Source organism: Poecilia reticulata, linkage group LG13 (genome assembly GCF_000633615.1).
Source record: "Poecilia reticulata strain Guanapo linkage group LG13, Guppy_female_1.0+MT, whole genome shotgun sequence".
Lineage (NCBI taxonomy): Eukaryota > Metazoa > Chordata > Actinopteri > Cyprinodontiformes > Poeciliidae > Poecilia > Poecilia reticulata.
Window position 1 is genome coordinate 28661925 of NC_024343.1, and position 19458 is coordinate 28681382.

Sequence of the window (19458 nt, forward strand, 5' to 3'; positions counted from 1 at the left end):
ATTTGGACAAGAACCTGCAAAAATATATATCAGAAGAACAAAGAAAACAAAAAAGAGAATGTGTTTGCTATTTTCTCACGCTCCAACTCGAGACATTTTACTTGAGGGCCGGATGGAAAATGTTTGCAGAAATCTTTTGAATATTTGCTGCCCTTCCAGAATTTTCATTTTATTTTTTTATACCAATATCCGTGTGAAACCAATGGAACATATTTTCAAGTCTCTCCTATATAAATATTTTATCATCTGCATGTATTAAAATATGATTTGATTGCAAATCAATACGTCTTTAGTGCTTTCTGATAGAGACATTACTGAGGTCGATCAGGCAAAATCAGCAACAGTTGATTGAATTTAGCACGTTAGCACTCCACTAAGCAACATCTAGGTTGATGTAGCATTTTAGCTCATACAGAGCTAATCCTTATGATTACTGCTGTAGCATTATAGCGCAACTAACCTTTTAGTTAGCGGTGCCCACCACTAATCTACTGGACTTATTCTAGTTTAACAAATACTGGATCCAAGCAGTTCTCCAGATGAATGTGCCTTTCAAATTGTTAATGAAACCTAATATCTATTGGTTTAACATACATCAGTTTATCAGCAAAGTCCCAAACATTCAAAGTTTTAATGTTTCCATGAACTAACAATGTCAAACAATCTATATATACCAAGAACTGCATCATATGGATGGTTTTTTTTTCTCCCCATCATATACAGGGACTATAAATGTTCCCACATTTATTTTATGTTTATCATATGGTTACAATTAGGCTTGTGGCTTGGTGCCCATAGAGCTCAGCTGAAAACTTGCCTACCTACTAATTATTTCCCTTGTCTATGCTGCTGTTCACATTCAGCTCACAAAGGGATAATTAGTGTCTTTATTGTACTGAATTATAGCAGTCAAGCAAGAGGGATTAATAAAAGTCAGCAGTTGTTATCTACACCAGGTGTGAACAGTAGCTGCCAACCGCAGACATGGCTCCACTAATGACAGCAGCTGGTGCGAGATCTTACTTGCACCTGATCAAACCGCAGCAAATAATTTCAATGCACTGTATTTGGAATGTGTAATAATGTAGATTTGACATGTTTTTCAACACTACTTAAGAGACATTGATTACAGCGAACATGTGCATACCTATACATTCAATGTGTGGCTTTAAAACTATTCCAGCTTCTTGGTGTAGCTTTTAAAGGGGCTCACAGAGAGCATGCTCCAAGCTCTCAGATTTTCTTGCTAGGTGTCCACTGTCTGTTCATCTAGTCTCAAAGTGACTGCACAGTGTTAAGGTCAGGACTCTGTGGGAGCCAGGCCATCTGTTGCACTGCCTCTTGTTCAGCTCCTGGCTAAAGATATTTCATCCTCACTGTTCCTGTACGTTGGGCGTTGCTGTCAGGCTGCAAGAATTTTCACCCCAGTCAGGTCTCTTGCAGGAACTTTTGCAAATATGGCTCAGAATTGAATAAAGCAAGGGACCTTTCTTTAAGTATTGATACAAGGAAACATACACAGTGATCATTTCTGACAATAGCAAATTCATTTACCATATTTTTGTAGAATAATTTGGCAATACTGATGATGAATACATCAGTATTGACGTTCCAAATAAGCAAAGTTTGGCAAGCATATAAAAGAATACACAAGTTAAAAGGAAAAGTTTAAAAGTTTAGTACAAAGTTGAATGCTAAGGTGCTCTTTGGTATTAAACCTTTTGCACAGGATATTGATGTCCTGATACTAGCCATCCTCACACCCATTAATAAAACATTTAGGAGGATATTGGTGTCCAGCAGAGCTGCAATGCTCACTGCCTGAACTGCTTCTCTGCTAGACAGATATAAAATAGGATTGGCCCTATACTTCCCTGGGAAATACAGAATCATTCACACAGAAGTAAGACGTGATGACCCAAATGGTTAAAAGCTCCAGAAGGTAAACTAGACTGCAGCTTCTTTTTATTTTTCTCTTCTTTTGTATGTTGTGCAGTGTGGCAATCAAAATAAACCTAGTATTCGGGGTTCACAATGCTAGAAAATTATACAATAGAAAATTGTCTTTCTTTGTAGCTTTACTCATTTACTTACATGTTTTGCACATTTATGAAATAGGAAGATGTGAACTTTTAACTGAATCTTGTGGACCCTCGGCCACTTGAGCTCAATTTTAAAACGTTTTCAGCATGACAACATACACAAACACTGTGGCAGTACTCTTTACTGTACTAATGTTTTTAAAATTACTGACGAGGAAACACTTTTAGTCACTTTTAAGTCCTGCTGAAACTTCCTCCCAAAGTTATCTCCCTGCAGCATCTCATTACTGAACCAATCTTTCTCCAGATAAACAGTGGCAAAGAGGCTCTTAAGTTGCTGCAAATGTTCTCAGAACTGCTACTGAGAACATTTGTAAAAAGTTGTCTGAAACAAATAGTCTCTGACAAGAATGATTCAATAACTCCTGTTTTCCCAAGTACACTAAGTACACCGACTTCCTGTTGAAAATCAGCATTTCGTTTCTCATTCTCTCACATCATAATATCTTTTACTTCCTGCACTGATAAGAAAAGATCAGAGCCTTTCAGGATGTGGCCCTTAGGAGGGTGAGTAACATTCCACTATATGATTATTATCCTCACTATTTAGCAAAACATGCTTCTTTGAAGACTATTTTTTTTTAAATAATCTAAATACATTCAAGATTTTCTTTCTTCCTTCAACTTTTCCCAACTTCATTTTAAACTAGATAATCGCTGGTGGCTTTTTCAAACGCTGCCATCCCTTCAGTTGGTTTTCCTTTTTATTTTCAACAATGTTATTACTTCAGCCATCGCAGACCAGCGCAGTTGCCAAGCAACTACACATTTGCTATGTTTACACTAGGGACAAGCTTATAATACTGCAGTCATACAATATGGCAGTGAGGAAAATATCAATATACATCTGGGAATAATCATCAAGAGGACATGCAGAAAATTCAAATCCTAAGCACACAGCTATATGGAACAGAGATAGGGAAAAAAAGGAAAAGGTTGAGACAGTAAAACAAATGGATTTGTTGCCATAAATATAACCAATAAGATTGCTGGGCAACATGATCAACTTGCTAAAATCTATAGAGATGAAAACAAATGCTTCAGCTTAAAAAAAAACAGCCTGATTTCCCTCATTAGTTAACATCTTTTCATTTGGTTCAGGCAGAAACGCGCAGAAAATGGATAAACATGCATTTTAAATTAGCTGGAAATGGGGACTGCATAGGTGCAGTTTCAGGTTTTTTTTTTTTTCCATTACTGCCAGTGTTTCCAGACCATGAATAGACATTAATTACTTAAACAGCCATTATCACCGTGCTCTTTTTTTAAAAATGTAGCATGTTGTTAATGCCGATGTTGCTGATGTCATCACCTATATATCAGACACTGTGTCATAAACAAAAGGACAGCCGTTTTTTGTTTTTGCTTTATTTACACACTGATATATGTCTTTGTATTCACAAATATTTTGTATTAATTGCACATTTTCATTTTGCCATTTCTGAAGTTTCCTATTGACTGTCCTGTAAGTAAATCACCCGCAGCAAATCAGAAGAGCTTTTTGGCGAAAACTTAAAATGCGATATTGTGAAATGTCAGCTGATATTGTGAGAGTTATGGCAGAAATCTCTCACATTTTTAAAAATGTAAATCACAACTGATCACAATGTTCCTATTAAAGACGTATTCATGCCAAGGAACATAGATTTTCACCAGCTCAACTCAAAAACTGAAGTTATACACCACCAAACATACAAAGTGCTCTCCTGCTCTGTACGATTTAGCTTATGATGCTAAAGGATAGGGAGGAAAATAAAGCTGATGCATCAGCATAAGAGAATTAAAAGGCAACAGACTGAATCTTCTATATAAACAGCATCACAATCTCTTTGCTTTGGCGGCTCTTCAACATGTCCTAATCCTTCCCAATCTAATACCATCTTATCGCCCACTCTCACTGGTTAGTCATTGTCAAAGAGTTTCTACTTAAGCAACATTCAGCCGAATTTTCACACAAGTTTTGAAGAGACTGCAGGTGGATTCACCTTTTCTACTGATTAAATGCACAAGTGTTAATTTCCTGTTCATTAGTTGCAAATGATGAAAAAATGAGACGCCCCAAATGACAAATGACCAACTTAAAAAAATAAATAAAGGTGGTAATAACCTTGCTGATGGATCCAAAACGACAGCACTGTGAAGGCTCTGCTCATGTGGTGCTGCGTTATCAGACAGCTTTGGGCAACATTTTTTCTGAGCTGCTGCCGCTTTTGACACATGTGCTGAAATCTTCTTTACAAGATTTTTTGTCAACAATTGACTCAACGGTTCCCTGGCATGACATTGGAAAGATAAAGTCAGAACATTTATCCAATTTGTATTTCACAATAACAGTAGGTAGACAGAATGTGTGCCAACTTAAATGTTTAACGATTAACTGAAAAGAATTATTGAGTAGGTGACCAGGATGCACATCTTTCCAAATGATCTCTGAAAATAGGAACCAGCTCCGCTGTGACTACACAAGGGTAAGTGGATAATGGATGATAAAGATTTCATACGACGAAACCCTGAAGCAACAAAGCAAGCAAACACAGGCGGTGAAAGCAAAGATGACAGTAGCTGAATGAAGGAAGTAGCACAAGAAAACTAACAGTACATTTATGAAGAGGTGGATTGACAAGCGAATGAGTAATATGACAAATTAATGATATATCAGCCCTAAAACTAAGCCATAAGCTAAACAATGTTCTAATCAGAAAACTCAACCTAAACACAACTTAAAAAAACTCATGATAGATGTTTACCTTTTCTTTGTTATATTGGTAATACCTTAAAGACAAGAAGCAATGAGGCAAACACAATGTGATTAATAAGCCGACAGCCTCACCTGCCATCCTCAACATGCTGCAAACTAAGTACTACATTTTTTTTCCCCATGCAGGTTCCACTCTGGAGTATTTACAGCTGTTGAAACAGATTTATTTATTTTATTTTTTTACGTGTTTATGTGCAAACATAATCAATGTCTGGGCTTGATTATCAAGACACCAAAAAATTGGTATAATCTTCTCCCTTTGACTGTCCCAATAATCTCTATTTACTGAAAACACCAAGGACCAAAATTATGCTCAGAGAACAACAAACTCACAACCAGATTATACAGACTGAAATTATACATTTGGAAAATGAATGTTTTGAATTCCATCAAAAGATCCATCTGACCAACATTATGTTTGAAGATTTATATGAAACTCTAGCAGCAGTTATAACATATACTTCACAAGGTGTAATCATTGAACTATTTGCATATGATAAAAACATACTGAAATATTCAAAAGAATGTAAAGCTCACAGCAAAGTTGCTTTTTTGCTCAAATCCAACTTTTCCAACTCCCTGCAGAAGTTACTAAAGTTGAAATCGGATACGTACACATACCGACCAAAAGTCAAGTACATCTTTATTTCTGACTGCGACATCAAAGCAGACCACATTTCTCTCGTTTTGTCAGAATTTATTGAACTATATATATATAGACAAAAAATGCTAAATGAGAGAAATAATATGTCAGATTTATTTACTGTCGTTAAAATGAGATATTTACTGAAAGGCCACTCAGACAACTTCACTTCAAAAGAAACGTAAAAAGCCAGATTGCAGCAGCAAAGACCTTCGTTTTGAACATACTGATGAAACTAAAGTAGAACTGTTTGGCTTTTTTCACAAATGTTACATTTGGAATAAAAACAGGAAAGCTTGTCACATCCAGCATCATGGCAGCATCATGTTGTGGGGCTATTTTGCTACATGAGGACGTCATACACTTCATAAAACACTGTAAAAGCATATATATATATTTTTTCTGGATTAAAATATGATGGTAAACTTTGCAAAGAAAAGAAAAAGAAGTTATTGGTTTGGGAATGCCTATCTGTGCCCCACATATTCAGTCCCAACGTGGATGTTTTCCATATTTAAAGGCCGTCCACATTTCAAATCCTTCTCCTTTTACAGACTCATGTCTGACATTAGGAGACTAGACAGCGATTCCCACGTGTGTACATCAGAACAGGAAGTCCAGTCTCATTAGTAGGCTGGAGTTCTGGACTGTACTTGGAGAGATAGAGAAAGATAGAGAGAGTGAAAGAGAGCCAGAGAGAGAGAAGACAATGACCCGTGATAGAAAGTGACAGCATCCTCAGTTTGGGCTTATGCACAGATTAAAGCTTGTAATTTCTCCACCTCTGATGGGTGACCCCTGAAAAGAGAAGCAGGCCGTTATTAAACTGATGTAACGAAAAGTCCGTCTTGGTACTAACCATATCCGACCCATGGCCTCCTGTCTGGAAATACGTGCAAAGTCAATGAATTCATCTCACCAGTAACTCCGTTCTGAATCTGGGGTTTATTTTAGGATCTAAAAACACCCAGAATCAAACAGCGCTGGCATAATGAATTATTTGCGGGTTTTGTGTTGATTTGAGCTCTTTAGTGGTAATATAACGGTTTTCAATGAGGAGACCGCAGCTTTTTCAGAGAGCGCCCAGTCAGACTTCTCTGTAATGAATGCATCCCTGATTGCGACGCGCCTGTGGCTCAGGTAGCTACACCTTTATTTCTGGATTCAAGAAAACAAAGGGAAAATAAATCCTGTCGTGCAGGACAACTTACTCTTGAGGGCAGTGATCAGCATATTCCCATCCTTGATGAGCTCCTTGATGAATTTATTGGTTCGCTCCAGCTCTATCTCATGGTATTTGAGGCGCTCCCTGAAGTCCGGGCTGTCCAGGAAAGAGTCACTGAACTCCAGCGCCGGGAGTCCCATCGTTTCCCACAGTAACGGCGCCGCTTTTCCAAACTTTCTAACTCGAGGAATGAAAGTTTCTTTCCTCCCTCCCTCCGTTCACATCACGCAGCTCAGATGTGGATGCAAACTTCTCAGAGTTCTCTACAAAGCGCTTTTCCTGCCCCACTTCTTTTCTTTACTTCCGCTTTGGATTTTCTCAGCCTTTTTTTTTTTTTTTTTTTTTTTTACCGCTACCTATTCTTAGAAATAGTGGTCGCATGACTCCTGCTGGTTAGTTGTAGATATTTAGCAACAGCTGGATCTCCCACCTCCTGCAATAGAGTTTGAACAGGCTTGCCTACGTCATTGTTGCTTCTTCAAAAATGAAGATGCGGTAATAATCTTCTAATCTCATGAACTTCAATGATCCTACAGGATAAATAAATGCAGAATAGATTAGAACTAATTATATGTGACCTTTATTTAACCAGACAAAAAACAATTTAAGAGCAAATTCATTATTTGTAACTTTGACCTGGGAAGAGAAATGACTTTTAATGTTTAATTAAAACATTTCTTGAGTGAAAATACAATGGATGGGTTTGTATGAATATAAAAACATTACAACAGCTATAAAATCATAATGTGCACATGATATAAATATGCAATTTGCTGTGTTTGTTCTAATCTACTAACAGTCCTTAATAAAATATGAATAAATCCTGAGTTGAATGAATCTCACTCCCAGTTTAGCAAGTTATGACTCTGTGTTTAGCATTTAGTACTCAATGTAGCAATGTACTCAAGTAAGCTTAGTGATACCTCAGTGTACCTTTACTGAAGAAGTAAAAAGTTGTCATTAAAACAATTCCTCGAGTAAAAAAAAACAAACTAGTAAAATGTCTACTTCAGTACAGGGTACTTGAATGCAACACTTTAATCTGATTTAATTTGGGCATATTATGTAATCAACGTGAATAAAATGTAACATTTTGTGCAGGTTCAGGTACTTTGATAAAATAAAAAATAAGCACTTTACATGATTACCAAATAAATTCCGGCAGAAGACACATCCCATATCTCAGTTTTCCACAAATCTTTTGAAAACCGTTTCTTACAATAGGTTGTAGAAAATTCAGCTTTTGTTGTTCCCAATGTGGTAATAAACCCAATTTATGTCCAACTAGATAAACTGTGCAATTTAGACAAATAAATACTCTTGATATTTATTTTTTTTGTTGTTGCTGAAGGGTTTGATCCGTCTGTGCTGGATAAGAAACTAGCATAGATGAACAAGCAAGCAGTTGATTTTTGTAGCACACGCACAAAATTTCCATTCCCGTCAGTCTCAAATTTCAACTCGACGTAGAAAATTATTTTGTCTACATTTAATTCATTAATTGTATTTCATCGTATTGCCACAGTTTAAGACCTGAACAGTTAATAATCCAGGTAGGCTTATGTGCAGAAGCTGTGCGCAACAATCTGTCAGGTTAGAATCAGCAGGGGCTTCAGGAGAGAGATCTGAATTAATACCTTGGTAAATGGAAGTAATTAAGCTGGAATGTAATTGCAGTCTGGATTTTTCACATCTTCCTGTTGCAGCAGGAACAGGCCCCAGAAATAATGTCACACTACAATGAGAATTTGTGTAAGCATGAACAAGAGGCTTTGTCACCAATGGCACTAAGTCTTTTGGATGACTCTTTCGACTTATGGTGCTTTACAGCAATGAGGGGACGGGGAAGCGGCTTTGTCATCATGAGAGAGAGAAAAAAAAGTCTCAATAGAGAGACGGATGTTGCGGCTTTGACTAGAACTAGCACACGCAAATGAAAATACATTAACAACTTGATGGCTCACAAGAAACATCATTTCCTCCGTTTCATTTGGATGGTAGTTCTGCTCGCTTACTTTGAAATAACACTTACTTAACACATGGCATGTGTAATTTAGGAGGCTTCAATTTAAATGTACTTTTTGAGATGAATCTCTAATTATGTAAACCGCACACTTTGATAAACGTATCAGCAATCTTCTGGCATAATTCTCGTTGAGTATTGGCCAGTCTTGCTTTTCAGAGACTGTAGCAGGAGTTTCTTTTAAGTTATATTTGGTATACCATGCAAATTTATAATAACTGAAGGTAACAGTTACTTGACTGTGGTATATATCGACACTATGTCCATGGAAAATACTTAATACTTCCCCTTTAAAAGGTTGGTCATTGCATTGGTAGCAAACCAACCAATTTAAATGAACTCTGAAGAGGGGCCAGATGTCCATTCAGATGTTTGATGTATTGATGGTGACAGAAATTGTATAAAAAAAACTTAACTGGAGAAATGTAACCTAATGTCAGTAGTGTTGGAACAATTAAGTCTACTTTTGACCCCATTGGCATTAGGTAGGTTGAAATTTGATGAAAAGTCAAAGTTATATGTTGTGTAATCATCACACCAAGAAAAAAAAAAGCCTCTTTGAAAGCTTAAAATAAATGTGACATTTCTGCTCATAATGGCTCAACTTTTAAACTGATTTGTCGATTTGAAGGCTTTGCTTTCTGCTTCTCAAACCTAGTCGACCTGCAGTTACGGCCTACGTGACGCAGCAACCATCACCAGCCCTTAACGCCATCTGAGGAATCAACGACTCTGTGCTTACACACTTACAGGGAAGAAATCTCAAGCCTAGTAATGAAACCGTACATAAACCCTGCATGTCTGATTCATTCGGAGGAATAACACTCATCTTGTCCGCCAATAAAACCATATTAAATTTGCATGTGATAGGACAGAACAGGGTGCCCAGTTTGCCTGGGGAATGTGTGATTATTGCACTTGTAATATTGCCGCTGCATACATTATGCACATGACAGGATACAATTGTGGGAAAATAAATTGTTGAGTGATTAGGTGATTCTTTCTAAACATGGAGCTAAACAGTAGCACATGTCCATATATGTGGGGCTTTTGGAGATGGGGAAATGTATGGAATAGCTCTACTGTAAAAATAAGATAAGTTAACTCTAGGTTTATCTACAATAATATATTTCCAGAGTTTAATTCAGCAACCAAAACTCATTTAGATGTTAATGGTTCACAGTAAATAAAACAAACATTCTTATTTTCTCACATAATGATAGTATCCATTTGATAGGTTTGTATGTGACGACTCATAAAACAAAGAATCCAGCTGCAATCAACACCTTTTCAATCTCCCCTGCTATTTCCTTCCACTAAACTTTCCACTAGCTAGCTTGGATGCAGCCAGCTTCTTTATGCAGGTTTGATGCTCATTTGTGAATAGTGCCTGAGTGTCTACAGACTACCTGAGGCAGTAGTTTTCCCCATTTAAGCAAAAGAAAGTCTGACATGGTCTTAACATCACATTTCTGTTAAAAATCCAATTTTATTGCTATTTTACAAACTTCACATTTTCTAAGAAAATGAGTTTGAGGTTTTCATTAGCTGCAATCAGACGTAAATATTTGGATTCATCTGCCTGAAATGAGTCTGTATTGGGTATGACTTTCACTTTTTAAACTGACCTCATACAGGTGCAGCTAATCTGAATCTAAAAAAAAGAAAAAAAAACTGTGCATAGAATCTAAAATTTTAAGATGAAAAAGCAAGACATCCCCACATTTCTATTAGTTATGCAAACATCAGTGATCAGAGAGGCAGAGCACAAATCTATCTGTGAGACTGAATCATTGGAGACCAAACAGGAACACTAAAGAAATCAACTGCCTTGGAGCATACACTAACACACTGATGAAACACACACAACCTCTTCGGCACACACAGAGAGACTGAGACTTCTCATACTGTACAAGTGGGGAAAGAAATTAGATGTGAGATGTACATCTTCCCACGTCCTCACTCCTGTTCTCGCTGCATTAAACAGAGCCACTTTGGCCTTGCTTGATGGAGAGTCAGCTACTCAAAGGGAAAAAAAAAACTTGGATTTTATAGAAGATATCAATAATCCACGCAAAAAAAAAAAAAAGCAAAATAAGCATCGATTGGCCCTGCAATGAGTTATGCACAAGTCATGCAGCCTCTGATTAGATTTAGTCACAGTGGGGCAATCAGCCTTGTGCTGAGATGTCTGCTCTGCTTGTGGTGGGAGAACTGAAGGGTGGTGGGGGCGTCAGGCCCCAACATGCCCCCTTCAACTCCAGCTAGCATGCTATCATTTTGCAGAAGCAGCCCTCGGGGATGTAGTTTGTTTCACTGACACAGTGAGTAGAGAAATGCAATGCATTAGCGGAAACCCTGTTGCTTCGAGTTAATTGCAGTGAGCGCTGTGCATCACTAAACTGGGTTATTGGGTGAAAGATAATGGCTTGGATAGATTATAATAAAGCAGTTTCCTCTAAATGCAAAGCTCTCTGAAAGTTGTCTAAATGAGACAACTAATAGTTATCTTATTTAAAATCAGTAGTGAAGAATCTACAGGAGCCTCATATATAGAGAGAAAGAAGTAGTGAGGTTTTAAGCAGAGTTGGGTTATAAATTAATGTCCAATTAGTGCTATCAATCGATTAAAAAGATCATTGAGGGTGATTAATCACACTCAATGCCTTGATTAATAACGATTAATCACTGAGCTTAATTTGGTAAACTTGAAATGTGAAAATGCAAACTTTCTAAAACATGTTTAAGAAAATGTTTTGTCTTACGTTTTATACTCGACATTGTCGACAGGCTTTTCTCACTTTTATGGGTTTTCAAGAAGGTTTAAAAGTCAGCATTTTGTTTCAAACATAGTTTAGAAATGTTAAATAGAAACTGGTTGTGCTTCCATGGAAAGATAATTCATCACTGCAATAAGTATTTGACTTTATTTGACAGTAATCTGACAGGAAAGGGGCAGAGAGAAAAGATCTGAGAACAGGATTTGAACTTGGAACGGCTGCATTGAGGTCTACAGCCGATGTCTACAGAGATCCCATTCTAACTGCTGTGAGTTTTAAAACTAAATTTTCTGTTGAACACATCATCTGACGCTCCTCACTCATATTTTCAGCTGCGTTTGTGACTCTGTTTTGAATGCAGCACAAGACTGTTTAATGCACTGCTTTGAGCTAAGTAACCCTCTGTAAGAGAGAGGCGTTTAGGTCAAATAGGTAATACGATTAATCTGCATTATGTCAAATTAATGCGTTTAACTTTTTAGATTAGTCGCATGAGTTAACGCATTAACAATGGCAGACATAATCCACAGCTATAAGTATCTACAAGCTCTGTTTAAATCTGTCATCTTAAAATTTATGGCAGAAACGCCAACCTATTAAAATGGGAATGTCCACCTAAATGGACAAGAGCTTTAACCAGAGAAACCGCAGAGATCCACAGCTCAGGTTGGAGAATTTGTCTAAAAGACAACTAGTTGTCATGCACACAACAAATCTGGTCTTTATGGAAGAAGTTGCTGAAAGATTGCGAGAAAACCTTAAGGAATTGATGAGAGTGTTATTTTATAGAACAGGACAGGAGAGGGACCTTTGCTTCAGACCACTAATTAGTTTCTCTGAACCAACTTGGGTTTCAGCTGGACACATCTGTCTAATTGTGAAGAGCATAAAAACAGATCTTCCTCACTGAGCTGAATTTTGTCTCTGCTGCAGGTGGATGAAGGAAAAGCCAAATCAAGCCTGCAATGACTTCAAAGATCACACAGAAGCAACTCTGCGGGCCGTTTAGCCCCAGAAAGATTTCGGCTGAGGCAGAACTTCTTTGAAATTGCAAATGGTTTCTTTGTCTTGTTAGTCCCACTCCTTCCTGTGTCAGCGTTGGATCGTTCGCAGAAGTTGCCCCTTGTGATCCCATCAGGGACTTTTCACCCCACCATCAGCACTATGTCGCATCAGTAAGCCGTTAATACAAATTAATTCCACTGCTTTTTACAAACGAATGGTTTGGGCTCCTGAAAAAGATGGTTTCAAAGCAATAGAAAACACAAAACTAGTTGGAGTGGCTTTCTGTAATCCTTAAGGTCCAAGGCGTGCATTTTAACTATATAACCGCTAATAAAGAAATAAATACTTGCAAATTAATTATGCTTGTATTAGCATGTGTCTAAATAAAGAGTTTTGTTTTTGCTTTTGCTGTTTAAATCCTAATAGGTTCAGGGTCATACACACTGCTTGGTTTCCATAGTTTTGGGAAAATCATCTGCTAGATAAAACATTATTTCCATTCAGTCTATTATTAAAGAGTTTTAAAATAGTGTTGGTCAGATTGTGATTCGACCTAAAAAGCTCAGATTTATGAGTGTTCATATCTCTACATAGCATGTGCTCTGCTCAGATGAGACCAAAACGTTTTTTGACCTACATTCTGCTGAAACTAGATATTTACACTTATGGAATAAAAAAACACACACACACACACACACACGCACGCACGCACGCACGCACGCACGCACGCACACTTTTCTCTCACTGTCTGAAGTTGAGTGAAACTAAACTTCCAAATCAAATTAACGGGGAGAATCGTCTATTAGACTATAATACTTGGGTCAAACCCATGAAAATATCTTGGTTTCAACTATACAAAGCAGTGTTGTGCAACAATAGCTTCTAGTTTGACTATGAATTGCTTAGAGAAAGCTTAGAAGTGTATAATTTCAAAATGATCCACTACTTTGTCTTGGTCTGTCACATTAAGTTCTATGAAAATTTAAAAAATGTAGTTGTAATCTAAAAAAAAACACAAATAAATTGAGGCTGCAGTGGAACAGTTGGTAGCGTAGTTATATTGCAACAAGAAGATCCTGCTTAGCTGTCAAATCCTGGACTGGGGTTTTTTCTGCATGGAGATTGAATGTGTGGGTTTTCTCCATGTACTCTGGTTTCCTCCTAGAGCCCAAAACGATGACTGTTCTCCAAATTCACTTAGATGGAAGTGTGGCTGTTTATTCTATGATAGTGGGTCAGTGACCTGACCCCTGTAGTTAGGCACCAGCCCTCTGTGACCCTGCAGGGATAAGCAGGTATAGACCACGGCTGGATAGATGAGTGGATCTCATTAAGTTTGGAAATGGTTAAAGTGTTTTTGCAAGGCACCGCATGTTGCTGCTCTCGCAAAGGCAGGATAACCCGACTCCTTGTGACGGAAATTATCTCTAAATGATATGAGCTGTTTTCCCCTAATTAACAATTGACACTGCCATGCATACCCTTCATTTAAATCAGGTGTTAAAGTAATTGCACAATTTCCGGGAGGCACTCAGCTTAGTTCCAGAGGAGAGCTTTGGCGAACCAGATCTGTCACTGTTTTTCTAGCTGATGATTAATGACCCCAATTTAGTTTCGTTTTTTTTAATCCAATCATGCTCTGACATTTCCTATCAGATGAGCCCTTCCTCATTCTTTGCCTTGTTTACGTCGTGACAGTGCAATCTGCAGAAGTGCCAAGTGGTGAGCTCTCATTTATGACTCCCGTGTCCAGCTGATGTTTGAGGAGTTATACGTGATTACCTCCTCTTTGCAAAACGAGGCATCTCCATTGTCCGCAGGGACTTCATGTATTGCTTCACGGCACACTGTAAAAAATTGGCACTGTAAGCTTTTTTAGCTCGAACAGCCACATATGTTCAAAGTTAGAGTCAGGTAAGGGACACGTCCTGTACAAAACGGTACAACTTCAGTGCAAATGCAATCCAACAGAAATGAAAGGTTCATGCCTCAGCATCTTTGGCTTTAGAGTCCGAGTTTCTCTTGGCTCTCTGAAAAAAGGTTGTCCTCAGGAGGAGGGGGCTTTTATTTTTTGCCTCATTGACCTTCATAAGGTGATACCTGTACTGGCGGCACAAATTTAAGTCTGGGTGATAAATTACAAGAGCTGCTCCGCCAGCTTTGTAAGCAAACTCTTCTGTGCATTGCAGGGACAGTCTTTCATTTGGAGCTGCAGGATTTTTAAAAAGACGACCCTCCTCCAGAGCACGTTCCTCTCAAACTGAATACGAGCACCGACATCCTCAGTTGTTCGACCCGCGTTATGTGGATGCTTTTGTACGTCTCTAATCACTGGGCTGCGCATGAAAGATGCTTTTAAGATGAAAATCTTTTGTTCTTGCTCAGAACCAGATGCGAGATGCAGGTTACTGCTTTGAGAGCTGGCAGCTGTTTTTGATTTCTTCTCAGACAGAAAATGATTTCCCTCCATCCCAACACAAAGAAATGTATTCTACATTTATCTCATTAAGTTGTCGATGACTCATTTCTTTGAAAATTCTCACCACATTGCTCTTTGGTCAGGCTTTCTATAGTTTCTTTTAAAAGAATATTCTTTTAAGCATAATTGAATGAAAATCCCTTTTTACCTTCAAAGTTTTTCTGAATACGCCAACGTGTTTTTATCCTTTAAAGGGCGTCATGACATGTACACAATCAGAAGCTTCTGTTGCTGTCCAGTCCATTAAATCTAGGCATAAAGATGACAGAGAAAACATTTACATATCTTGATAAGGTTGAGCTCTGATGGATGAATAAAGCTCTGAGGTAACAAGAAGCATTTTTCATACATTTTTCTAACAGAAGTCAGTAGATTACTTGTAAAACTAGATCACTGTGGATTTATTTCATCTGGATCTGCTTTAAAGGAGACATTTTGGAATTTATGACATTCCTTTTTGTTTTCCTAGTTTGGGTTGTTTTGCTGATCCAGCACTGGGTGAAATATGGAGCCATCCAGCAGCCATTGGGTTGAGTCATGACTTCAGGTAAGATTTCCATTGTAAAAAGTGTTTAGTATAACTAATTATGAAGGCCATCACGATTAGTGGGATGACGAGAAGCATCTACTGGATAATATTCTGTCATACGACTTTTTTTTACCCTTTTAGTTCTTTTTTTACCCTTTTAGATGGTCTTTCTGCCTCAAAGACCATTAGAAATAAAAAAAAATTACAAAAATACTAAGGCATATCTCTCAGATAAGTTCTTATGTTTAACCCTCCTATTATGTTGCATGTCAAATTGACCCGTTTTAAAGTTTAAAAATATTTTAAAAATAGTTGAAAGTATTTCTTTTTGCTTGAAATTTTTTCTATTTGTCTTAATAGGTGCACTCTACATATAAATTGAAAAGTTATTCATTTTTACACATTTGCAGCCCCCCCTGCGTCTATTTGTTACATCGATACTGTGCGGGTCAATTTGACCAATTTGGACCAATGTCCAATTCTATACGTTTCCTTGCAGCTATGAACCATATTTCACCACACACACAAACACAACACACCACACACACAACACACCACACACACACATGCACACGCAGACACACACAAACCCACTTTCTCCCTACTCTCTTTACTTCACTATGAACTGTGAGAAAGCAGGTGTTCATACAACTTTTGACGGGAACCTTTTCCGTTCCCGTGGGCAAACTCCACCCACACTGAGTGGACACTCAGTACAAGTGGAGGAAAATATAAATACTCTCTGCATAACTCATTTATCTTGATTTTAATTGGCGGGTCAATTTGACCCAGAACAGTATGTGTGTCTCAAGTTCAATTATAAAGATCACCCATTGAACATTTTTTAAAAATGTAACATAAAAAAATGTACCAAAGATCACTTTCAAGGAAATTATCGTTTTTTTGTGTCTAGGTTTTTTTCAGTGGACATAAAAAAAATTTAAATTAAATTTTTTTATGTCCAAATGAGTAATTGAGTAACTTGTCGTCATTAATCCTTAATTTCTGAGAAATAAAAAAACATAATTGCACAAATATTTATTGAGATGGTTAGTATTGGAGTTAATAATCAGATACAAAAATGTTTTGGAGGAATTTTTGGTTTCTGACACTATTACATGATAAAACTCTCCCCGGGTCAAATTGACCCACGGACATTATTGCTGTATCTCAGAACATAATATTACAAACATAATAGGAGGGTTAAATAAAAAAATTCTAAAAATATGTATTGACCCTAGTAATAGACAGACATGGGCCAATTTAACCTAGAACACCTGGCCCAGTAGATCAAACCCAAACCCAGTTCTGTTGTGCTGGTTTTTGCTCCCGGTCTGGATTTGCACAATAACCCAAGTTACTCCTTTTTAAGCCAGTTCCACAGTGCAATACAAGCAAAAGCTCTTGCGGAACTATTGGCTTTAAGTAGCGTAAAATAAATAGTTTTGATAAGGCCTCAGAAACGGTTTGACGTCACAGTTGAATACTGTAGATGATCAGATGTTCAATGCTGAAATTATGTTGTTTTACAGCAATAGCTGCACTCATTCCTTTGCTAAATGGGCCTTCATTGAATGGTTTATTAGTATTCTTTGAGCACACCAGAGAAAGCTGTTGAGACGCTCTTGATCAGATAAATCAGTATTAAGGGTTTTCATCAGAGAGAGAATTACACAGGTCCTTCGACGCTTCAGACTACTCCTCAGGGAGGCTGGATTTGTAATTTCAGATCCTTCAAAAACTTTTCCAATCATCCTTTTTCCCCCTCATGGTTAAATTTAAAACCCATTAGTTTTATGTCATCTGAAGTTTCTCCATCCACTACAGTTATCCTTTTGACAGGCAGAAAGAGGGCGAATTCAACATCCACAGTGTATTTAGAAGGAGAAATCAAACAAAACCGTTAGCACCAAACCACAGGCAGCGAGTAGGTTTTATTATTCTCAGAAGGCGTGAGCACACACGGCTGATCATTTTGACTGGTGGCAGGTTTTTTGTTTTGTTTTTTTGTTTCCCTTTGGATTAAAATCAGTAACATTCCCATCAAAGAAGGCGCTTTAAAATGTTCAAAATGACCAATATTTGTACGTGGTATGCCTTTTGTGATAAGAGAACAGCAACAACAAAAAGATCAGAGGTGAAGCAGAAAACTGTTTTCAGGGCTATTTCAGGTTTGAAAAAAAAACATCAGCGTTAAGAAAAGGTCCCTTTGAAGAGATCATTTTTCGCAGAGAGAGAGATGTGCTTTAAAGGAACGGCTTAATAACTATGAAGCCTTCAATTTTAAAAGCCCACAAGTACATGCCTCCGCTGCTGGTGATTGGCTGATAGAAGCTTTGTTTGCTCTCTCTGAGATCTTTACAGCTTTGTGCCAGGTAATTGAAAAGGAGACGAGGAAGGAAGTAGTCTTTTTTTTTTTTTTTTGGCAAGTATATCTAAAAAAGAAACGCACAACTAAAAGCAGTGCATGGGCTGAAAGCATCACTAGTCACTGCCATTTTCCTGCCTAAACTGAGATATTAATAAGTCCTCTTCCACACATACTAAAGAAAATGCAGCACAATTAATTCAAGATGTTTTACAGTTCATCGGCACAGGGCATAGAATATCTCCTGACGGGTTAACTGCAAACCACAAAGGTAAAAAGCAAACACTAAATCGTAAACCCCGTCTCAGATTAGAGACAACATGTCCACAGCAGCACCGGCCTCATCAGCTGCTGCATAATTTAAGAGGAGCTCAAAAGACTGATGCCTCTCAGAACACGCTAAATGTGCCACGCTGCATCACAGCAGTGCCTTTCCATTAATGCCTCAACGTCTCGTAAAGAAAGAAAACAAGGAGTTTAATGGAAAGTAGTTAGGCTTTCCACAAAAAACAAAAAAGACTTTAAGTAGTCAAGTTCAAATAAGAGAAACAGAAAAAGCTTGAACTTTAATAAGCAATACCCTGCTAACATTCATATTAGGAACAGCATGAGGCAATAACAAAATGAATCCGACCATGAATGGTGTCACGTTAATCACCTTCGCAGGGTTAACACAGAACAGCTCCTAATAAAGAGTGGGACCCTTATCATTTGTAGATTTGCTGATCAGTCTCTCTCTCTCTCTCTCTCTCTCTCTCTCTCATATCACAGCCGGTTTCCAATCGGGTCCCATAAAACGAGCCCATTGCAACCATTCATCCTGAGTAAAACCCATAAGGATCCCACTGTACACATGATGGCCGGGTAGCAGACAACAATCAGGAAACCGTCCATCGTTATTACTGCAGCAGAGCCTGGAGAGGACGTGTGGTTACTGAATAAGCAGCATAAGATTTTAAGGTAATCAAATGGGATTCAGATTTAAACATAACCCTGTTCTTTGATTTAGACCTGCAACGTTACTTTAACGGATAAAGAGAATTAACAACCCAATAATGACACACAAATCCAAAGTGGCTGAAAAGGTGTAGATTGAAGCATTCCTTTTTCACCTGTTCTTCTCTCTTTGTGTGTTTTTTGGTTTTTTAAAGATCTTGCACTTAATTCAAGACGCGCACAGGACGTGTTGGCAGGTCAAGGGCAGATAAAAGTGTCAGTTTGTGTGTATACTCCATTTATTAACATAATTCAGCAAGCAATAAAAGAACTAATGCCAATACCTAATACTTACACCTCACACTTTTAACAATGTGGCAAGATGGAGACAACTAAATCAAAAGTTAGAGCAGAATTTTGATCAGATCAGAGTTTGTTAATGCTGCCATATATGTAATAGTTTGGTGATGATGGGTGGGGCCAGGAGAGGGTGATGGATTTAAAAACCACACACACACACACACACACACACACACACACACACACACACACACACACACACACACACACACACACACGCACACACACACACACACGCACACACACACAC

The 19458-nt window shown here is 37.9% G+C and overlaps 1 protein-coding gene across 5 annotated transcripts in view; it reads right to left on the reverse strand.

Annotated features, from left to right (window-relative positions):
- arhgap42b (Rho GTPase activating protein 42b) overlaps positions 1-19458 on the reverse strand; it is a 115177-nt gene that overhangs the window by 85231 nt on the left and 10488 nt on the right. For 2 of the 5 annotated variants that reach the window (XM_008426417.2, XM_008426413.2), the window contains exon 1: positions 6715-7141. The exons of 1 other annotated variant lie outside the window; for it this stretch is intronic. In XM_008426417.2, the coding sequence (XP_008424639.1) occupies positions 6715-6868 (154 nt within the window). In that variant the 5' untranslated portion in view covers positions 6869-7141. Of the gene's footprint in view, positions 1-6714; positions 7143-19458 lie in introns of those variants that run through there. 2 more of the 5 variants (XM_008426415.2, XM_008426416.2) reach the window with 2 other exon arrangements.